Raw genomic sequence first — 9,994 nt, 5'->3', positions numbered from 1 at the left:
TTCTAAGATTGCGTCATTCGGATGCATATCTCACTGCCGTGTTATTACAAAATCCATTAGGGTGGGGTTTCAATCCCTAGTAAAAAACTGATAGCTCCGAGCTTGGTACAATATGCTCTTGTTTTTTGGCCATTTGCGTTCCAAGTTTGTGCGATAAAAACTGATTCTCAAGATTGCTGATGGCAGCTTGATTTAAAGTTCAAATTATATTACTTGTTTTATCTGACATGCTGTATGGGCCGGTGGTACCTGACCTGTCTATCCAGCTGATAAAATGTTGATTTGAAAAGTCCCCCTTCCGACAAAAGCGTTGTGCAACAGTTTAAAAAGCCTTCCGGGCGTAAAAACAAAGTTTGAACAGTTACTATGTATTTACAAGTACGTTTTTAGGTGCAGTTTTATTGCACAACGTTATACTGAAATGCAGTGTTTCATACTGGAACGGAACGGAACGTTATACCGGAACGAAATAAATATTTTTTGGCTCAAATACCGGAACGAAATACCGAAATAAAAAATATTCAAAATACCGGAACGGAACGAAATACCGTTAAATTTTATTCCGGTATTTCGTTCTGGACATTTGACATGATACAATTGCTCAAAAATTTCGCGCCGTTAGGCTATAATAAAAATTGAAGCTCCTACAATTTACATCCGTTTGACCATCATTGACAAATGTTATGTGACGTAACAACTACCGACAATAATTATTGTGTGTTGCAACTTTCTTCCTTTTTTCGGTTAATAGTTGCAAAGACCACAAAGAAATGTTCGTTTGTTAAGACCGAAATACCGAAAAATACCGTTATAAATTTATTTCGGTCAGACCGGAACGAAATGAAAATATCGGTCCAGAATGAAATAACGAAATAAATAATTTGCTCAGAACGAATAACGTTATTTCGTTTCGTTCCGTTCCGGTATGAAACACTGCTGAAATGTTTCAAAGTTTGTATAATACGTTTTTTTTGCGTTTTTGTTGTTTTCTTTATCACACATAGAATTCTGGCTATTCTGACATTAAAAACTACATACCGTATTTACTCGATGGTAAGCCGCCCTCGTTTATAAGCCGCCCTCGATTGTAAGTCGCTTGTTGAGGTGTTAAAAAAATAATGTAAGCCGCACGCTGGAATTTTAGATACGATTGTTTCTTAATACAGGGGTCCGCAAATACTTTTTGGCGCGACCCTAAAAAAATTGCTCTAAATTCTCGTGACCCAAGCATTTTGCAAAATTGCTCTAAATTCTCGCGACCCAAGCATTTTAGCATGTACGTTTGTGAAAAATACTAATAAACTAAATATCAATATTAAGACTGCTATTATGCTATTGTCAGTTGCTATTTTCACATAAAACAGTAGGTAAACGAACGTATTTATTCTAACAAATGAGAACTTTGGGCTCTGTGTTGAGAACACAGCTAATCAGAAAACGCATGCTTGCATAGGTGCGCTTAACTTTTTGCATTGTTACATATACTTTATGTCATAGTTACGTAGTTATACGTAACAATGCAATAATAATGAAAAGGTTTAAAAAGCCGAAATTCATTAATACTGTAGATGCGATGCTTATATTCATGGGAAATTTAATATATTTCGCGACCCAGACTGGAAGGTCTCGCGAGCCAAATTTGGGTCGCGACCCACTATTTGCGGACCCCTGTCTTAATACATCTTTCTGATGTTATATGGTATAAATATTTGCCCATATATGTTAGTTACGTTGATAACTGTACCCAACAGAACGTATATCGACGTATGATCTGTACACGCATACATACGGTGGCCCATAAGGGCAACGTGCGAAAAAGTTTAAATCGCAAAATATATTTTAAAATCGACATATATATTCCGATCGCGATTTCAATATTCACCGATCGGGATTTCAAAATTCACCGATCGCGATTTCAATATTCGCCGATCGGGATTTCAATATTCGCCGATCGGGATTTCAAAATTCATCGATCGCGATTTCAATATTCGCCGATCGCGATTTCAATATTTGCCGATCGCGATTTCAATATTCACCGATCGGTATTTCAATATTTACCGATCGGGATTTCAATATTCGCCGATCGCGATTTCAATATTTGCCGATCGCGATTTCAATATTTGCCGATCGGGATTTCAAAATTCACCGATCGCGATTTCAATATTTGCCGATCGCGATTTCAATATTCGGCCCTGCTAGTGGTGAGTAAACATGCATTTACCAAAAAACGAAACAAAATAATAAACATGTGAAGTAAAATACCAAATTACCAGAAAACATTGCAGATCAGTCTTGAACGAAACTATGGCTAAAGAAAAAAGATTTGTTGTTGTACTTTAAACAGTATGTAACTTCGTTGAAATATATTCCGCCAAACCGACAACGAGGTTAAGTGAAACTGGCATGGTGAAAACGAGCAAAGCTTGGTCTAAATTGTGTCGTATGATAACCGTGTACATCATTGGCAATACCCCGCAGCACACCTTTATGTATTTCTTAAAAACATTCCTACACAGGTATAGCTATAGCCATAAGAGCCACAAAATGTTTTGTCAAAGCTGTGGTAAACCTGTGGAAGAACATTTTAAGTTTTGTCCTCACTGTTCTTGTAAAATTCCCACTGCAAATGAAAGTGAGGTTGCTGCACCTGGTAATGTTTCAGAGGGAAAGAAGTTAAAAAGGCTGCTTAGCTTTGACTTTTTTAATGCAAAGAAAAAAGAATCATTTCACTTCAGAGGAAAGATGAAAAAGACCAATACATCTTGAAAGCTTTTCAAAGATTGTAGTTCCAAATTTTGGTAATGATGGAAGTTCGAAAAAGATAATGGAAATAACTACTTTCAAGTGATTTTTGGACCTTATGGAATCATGCTACTATGACGGTATGCTGAAAAATGATTGAAATTGTATGTTATTACATACATCACAATAGGTCCACCACAAAACCGAATAATTTGTGTTTTTTTTAATCACAGAAAAGTCACCAGTGTCATTTAAGGATTTCATCAAGTTCTTCACTGGATGCACCAGAAAACCTCCACTTGGGCTTCCGGTCACGTCTAAAACTGCGGGCCCACTTGGCCCAGCACTTCATGCAATTGAAAAACTGCGGGCCCACTATATCCAGACTTGTCGCGTCTCTTACAAGTATAAAAACTGCGGGCCCGCTATATCCAGGCTTGTCGCGTCTCTTGCGAGGAAAAACTACGGGCCCACAATATCCATTGCTTGGCCCGTCTCTCGCAGGGTAAAACGGGCCAAGTGGGCCAAGCGGGCCCGCAGTTTTAGACGTGACCCCTTGGGCTTCCACATAATGTTACCGTTGAGTTTAAACATGGGTGCATGACATCACAGAATGGTACCAAATGCAACTGTTTGCCTACTGCGAGCACATGTTCATTGATAATAACGATTCCTGTGCTGTTGGTTTTGGCTGTTGTTAAATTATATAGATAGTTTTGTATAGTTTATTGTTTTTGTTTGTATTGTTTTCTTCCTTCTGTCTAATGCTAGTTGGTTAACGCATTTGGTTGAGAAAAAGTGCTTCAAATTTACACAGATGTAAGTTGATGATCCAAAATTGATCCTCCTAAAGTTTGACCCCAAATGACCCGGCGGTTCACCTACAGGCCCCCAAAACATTTGTATTAAAATGGCTCTTCTGACTAAAGTACATGATCTAGGAGTTTCATGCTTTGTTGGTTTGTACAATGTAAGGTATTTTAAAGAATTACCTTTTAATTGGATTCGCCCATCAAAACTGGCCTTGCACACTTATCAAGGTCAAACCTAGAGATTAAATTCTCAGATTGGGAGTATTGTTTATGTTCTTTTTTACTACTTTTGTAAATATGTGACAATATAATGTAAACAGGACAAAGCCTTTTAATGTTTGAGTTGATGCTTTCTACTAATTTGTCCTTTTAAAAAAAGAATCTAAAACTAAACAATTGTTTACCATGACCAAATCGCTTAAACACAGGTGTGGGGACCCATTCGTTTTTGCTTGCAAAAACAATCTAATGGTGTATATATATAGTAAATCGATAAGAGTGGTACACAACATATATATAATATTGAAATGTATGGGAAAGCCACCTTTTTGGTTTTCAAGAAATATTACAGGGTGGCCTAAAATTGCAACTGGGTTCAGTTTGTTTTGATGTAAGGCACCATTTTTGTCATCAATGTGGTGACATTTATGCATTGGTTAGATATTCGTCAAAATTGTACTGTAAAATTTAACTGCAGGTCCGAAAAATATGAAGATTAAAGGGCAGTCATACATAATATCCGTCCAAAATTTATATACCCTTGACTGCTTCTTTTATTTGTAAGTCACTCGCCCTGGATTCAACATCTGGGATTGTATTACCAAGACCAAATTTCTTTGGTATAGCCTAACATGGTCTTACCACACACAGATTTTTTAAATACACCTGGTAAATAGGTTTAGTGAAAAGCAATTTTTTATTTTGTGACAAAATTTGCAACAATGTGTAACTCGATATATTTCGTTAAAAACTGTTTTTTTCATTGTATACATCATGTAAATTAATTCTTGAAATGCTTGCGAGTACTGTGCATAGATGCTTTCAAGTTGTGTTTCAGGAGCATTATGTTTCTATGTGTTCGTTTTATACAACAGTAGAATTCACAATACACATGCATTTAAATACAAAAAAAGTCTTAACTTTCTGCATGATTTTTCAGTGTTTGATAAAGAGACATCATGCCAATCTACAGGCATGCTATAGCTAGTTCAGTTTTCAGGTAGTGAAAATACTCTTGATGAGTGATTCTTTCTTGTTCTTCTGGTGGAAAATGGTTTTGTTCAATATAATCACACTGCCACAAGTCCACTTCCTTCAAATAGTTTTGAGTACCATGCAGTTCTGGAAAATTAAAAATGACATTAGGCCGCCCGGAAACAGTATCATGTCTTGATTTTCTTATATAATGAGTATTCCAATGATTCTTGAATTTATCCAATTCTAGTTCCAGTAGTGGTGTGAAACAATGCCATAAGCATTCATGCTGAAGAACATTGACTGGGGTGTAAGTATTCTGTTCAATTAAGTCTTTAAATATTTTCATCCACAAGGTAGTTACACGTTTTCTTAATGTTGACCACCATGCTTTTATCCGTTGGTTGTGTGCTGAAGTTCCATAAATGTGTGCATCCACAGTATTCATTAAACAACACTGAATGCTAGCAAGATGATTTTCTGTTCCACAGTCAGATCTTATTTTTGGGGGACAGCCACCAAAGGCTCCAACTGCGTCCATATAAAGGTGTCCAATAACTAGTGGGTTATTGTTTGCGAGTAGAACTTTCAACCAAATAATTTTCCTGCTGTACCCGTCAATGCAGACATGAATGCAAAAAACATTTTTTTTTTCAAAAAAATTTGGGCCAGGCACGAAGTATTTTCTACGCTTTGAACATTGTGATTTTCTTGTAGCTGCACCTTCGGTATCTTTTTCACGCAAATACTTTTGTACACAATGGCGGGGTAACATGACCCCATCCAAGCGTATATTGTGAATGCCACAACCCTCTGTATCCCATTAAACAACCTGCACCGTCTATCTTCTTTCTAATAACATCTTCAACTGTGTTTGGCAATGTAAGTCCCCTTCTTTTGAGTCCAAGACAAGAAAGTCGAGTTTTAAGCGTTCTTAAACTCATGTAAACTCGATGATATTTTGCCAAAAACTGAATGATTATTTTGTAACTGTAGCCATCAAAGAAATACTTCCTGATCAAAATTTCCTCTATGTTTAATTTGTCACCACATTGATGACAAAAATGGTGGCTTACATTAATGTCAGTATTTTGACACTTTGAACAAGACATACTGCATAAACACACAAATAATGTTATGTAGTCAGCAGTTAGCGCTTTCAAATAGTACACGTACGCGTCATTTCAAGGTTTGAAACGTGTGTATTCAGGCGTGAATATTTTTCGCCTATTTTTTCTCGAATATTGAAATCGCGATCGGCAAATATTGAAATCGCGATCGGTGAATATTGAAATCCCGATCGGCGAATATTGAAATCCCGATCGGCGAATATTGAAATCGCGATCGGTGAATATTGAAATTCCGATCGGCAAATATTGAAATCGCGATCGGTGCATTTTGAAATCCCGATCGGCAAATATTGAAATCGCGATCGGTGAATTTTGAAATGCCGATCGGCGAATATTGAAATCCCGATCGGCGAATATTGAAATCCCGATCAGTGAATATTGAAATTGCGATCGGCGAATATTGAAATCGCGATCGGTGAATATTGAAATCGCGATCGGAATATATATGTCGATTTTAAAATATATTTTGCGATTTAAACTTTTTCGCACGTTGCCCTTATGGGCCACCGTACATACATGTTTTGAACCCCAAATAATTAAAATGTTGGAGTGTAGAAACAATTTCGGTATAAAATTAAAATATAAGCCGCCCTCGATTGTAAGCCGCCCTCGATTATAAGCCGCACAAACGGCAGCTAAAAAACAATATAAGCCGCGGCTTACAATCGAGTAAATACGGTATTCAACAAAATTGGCTGTCAGCTTGCAATCGAAACTCATTATAAAAGTAAAACAACGATCAGATAATTGGAAATTTAGTCCTAAAATTGAACTACTACAGTTTACGTAACAATAAAAACAAAATATTGTAGAAAAATATCAATAGAACGCAAAGATTTGTAAAATATTTTATGGGTTATATTTTAAGATAAGGTTGATACTTGTAACACTTTTACGTTCAGACTATCGGTACGCCGTTCCGACAATAATTTTTTTCCTTGGGAATTTTACACTAGTAAATACAAAGCTTTCAAAATACAATAGAACTTGCATGCTTGCTCATGTTAAACTGTTTGTATAACCTTTTTTAACACAGGCACTGCTAACAATAAACGCTTCAAATGTTAAAGAGTCAGCTGCATTTGTTTCCGGTAACCTAACACATTTGCTGACAAAATAGTTTGGCTTAAAATCGCCATACTAAACAACAACAAACTTTCTCAACTATTTTCATAAGCTACATATTTTCTTCAAAAACCAGCAACAAACAACACCAACTTTAACCAGGCTGCAAATGCACCACCAAATTAATTAAATACCTTCGCAGCGTCAGAAGCCTTGCATATGATCCGCCTAACGACAAGCAGGAACGAGACGCCTAGGGAATTATTCATTAGATGAGTGGGTAATTATGCACTACCTGTACCCTGTAGGTGTTAACTGTGGGAATAAAATGGTCATTGGCCATTGCTGCGAGCATATTTATTCAAAATGAGGCACAAAGCTGTTAAAACAGTATTCAGTCAAGTTAAAATTTCGTGGTGTTGTACGTACAAAACATTTTAATTATTAGTTAAAACAGGGCAAAAAATCTTTTTTGTTAAATCGTGCTAAATTGATATGCTGTTTAGTTCTTCATGCAGTCATTTACAATTGTTTCGTCACAGCAGACGTAAACAAATGAAGTAAATTATTAAACAATCTGTTTAAGTTACACACATAATCTATTGTCTGCAGACAAACCCTAACACAGCTTAAGTCTGTGTAGAAAGCCAGATTAATATTCGCCAAGCCAATTAGTACTAGAGATGTTTGGTAATCCATTATGGGTAAGCAAGTCAATAAAGTTATCCATTTAAATTACATTAGTGTTGTTTATAGATTCCTGCTTGCTGGATATTTAATGTAAACATGTTATGCAACTACTTTTGGAGCTTTGAACCAGTAAACTACATTTACTCAACAACGATTACTGAATAAGGGAAAACTTTTTGGTTTGTGACATGCAGCAACACGAACCGTATTGGAAAAGTTATAGATTTTTTTTAAGTTACAAACGGACACTAAACTGGAAGAAGTACAAGTTCAACTGTGTGACATCATTCCTTACTTCAAGCTGGCCTGTTTGTAAGGTACAATTTTTTAAAATTTTTTAAAGTAAATTGCCACATTTATGTTTCCAAAGGGCATTTTATTCCTGAGATTACTATTTTCCCTTTAATACTGGTTGTTTATTTACAGATCTACCATAAATATGTACAATTAAATGATATGCAAAATCTTATAAAAAGGTCAAAGTTTGCGAATTGTCACATCACCAGGCCCATTGTCGTGCTGTGATCGCTGGTCTGCACAGACGCTTTAAGACTGATCCAAGTTATAAATTCATGTTCATCTTATTAACAGTTTACGGATTGGTGAGCTAGTTATACAGTTTTGCTGAATACAAGAGATCAAAAGTTCATTTGGTTACCGATAAACGTACAAAATGACCACAGATGAGACTCTTTTTCTACTTGTCCACTAGATTACAGCACTCGCTAACTTAGGAAAGTTACTGATTTAGACCAGTACTCTTCAACCGGTGTGCACGGTGCACCCCAGGGTGCACCAAAATATGCATGGGGTGCACCAGTACGAAGGGGAAGGGGTATACAAGGGTGCATCACAAACTTTTAATGAACCATTAATATTTGACTGTCAGGATATCATAAAAAATATGTAGGTTTCAACTGATGTATAACCAAGGTAAACTTTTTTTTATCCCCGTGTCAAGTTTGATAGTGTCTGTGTTACAGTCGGCTTATATTAGGTCATTAGAACATCGAGTTTTGGCTTTTTCTCCGGTGTTTCACAGAAAATTGGCGAACATATGCTTGGAGTATTGGTAGCAATTCAAGAATTTTTGCAAGCTCCGCTCGGTTTGATTGACGTGATGATATGCATAATGATTTTTAATATCGATCTCAGTTAACCTTTTTAAGTGAACAGGGTGCATGAGTTTGTCACAACAACTTTAAGGGTTCACCAAGCCAAAAAAGGTTGAAGAGCACTGATTTAGACCACAAGGCGAGAGCAATGTTCAAAACGGAAAGCGCAAAAATGTATACAAAAGGCTCATAACTTATTTGACATATTCTACGAATCGTGTAACATGTATTGTCCAATGTTGAAACAGCTGACCCCAATGTGTATGATTTTATCTCAAATTAAGCAAACAAATAATTGAAATGGGCTGAATGGATGATAAAAGGATTATTAACGTCAATTGTACCACTGTAATATTGTATTTACCTAAACTGCTGTAGTCCATGTAAGACCCATTTTAAAACCTTATGCTTTCAAGTAAAAATTATGCACAAAACGCTTAACACCAAAACGAATTTTAACCACAAATATAACTTAAAAGTTGACCAGGCTTCCTTGGTTTCTATAGATTTTAAAAATCGACCGTTATGAAGATAAGAATCGCAACGGCCAAACCATTACGCCACGCAACAAGTTATCTCGATATTTCATTTGCGCTTTCACCAATGAACGTTTACCTTTTGCGTTATTTTTGCGACCGCTTTTGTAAAGAAAACGGTCCCATTTTGTTCCTGACCATATCACACCGAAATGTTTTCGTTTTCAAAAACAACAAAAATCAAGTGAAATTTTTTTATCTGCTGTTAACACGTACGATGCAAAATATAATAATAATATTTTGGAAGAATATGAACAATCACTTCAGTTTTTAGCATACTTGCCTATAACCGTCCCTAAAATGTATCTGCAACTTTTTTTATTTCATTTAAATCATAAACAAAACTGCCTAACCACTTCGGCTTTGAGCTTCAAAATTCTCAGACAAAAACATCGGCTATCTTAATCAACAGATGTGTCTAAACCCGCAAGCAATCACACCAAAAACCCTGTCCGCTTTGCAGCTTACTGTATCACAGGTAATACGATCCTTTCTATAGTCTTGATGTTGGAGCCATAAGAAACAGAACCGTCGAGGAATCGAAATGTTCGTTTTTTTGCCGTCCATCAGACGCTGTTAAACATAACAGATCGATGAGCCACGATGGAGAAGGTTTCATTTGAGCAGATTTTCATGGTTTTCAGTCCGTTCCAGACCTCCGGTTTAATGTTATACGAAAGGTGGGGACGCTATTTTAGAGCAATGCTGCA

The 9,994-nt window shown here is 36.4% G+C and overlaps 1 protein-coding gene across 1 annotated transcript; it reads right to left on the bottom strand.

Annotated features, from left to right (window-relative positions):
- Nucleotides 1-4,447: 4,447 nt before the first annotated feature.
- LOC145228839 (uncharacterized) lies at nt 4,448-6,038 on the bottom strand. Its single transcript, XM_080094044.1, has one exon. It carries the CDS (start codon nt 5,521-5,523, stop codon nt 4,741-4,743), a length of 783 nt encoding a protein of 260 aa, XP_079950170.1. The 5' UTR covers nt 5,524-6,038; the 3' UTR covers nt 4,448-4,740.
- Between the last annotated feature and the right edge of the window lie 3,956 nt (nt 6,039-9,994).

The sequence above is a fragment of the Phallusia mammillata genome, chromosome 5, assembly GCF_965637545.1.
Source record: "Phallusia mammillata chromosome 5, kaPhaMamm4.hap1.1, whole genome shotgun sequence".
Taxonomy (NCBI): Eukaryota; Metazoa; Chordata; class Ascidiacea; order Phlebobranchia; family Ascidiidae; genus Phallusia; species Phallusia mammillata.
This window is presented reverse-complemented; position numbering and strand designations above follow the sequence as displayed.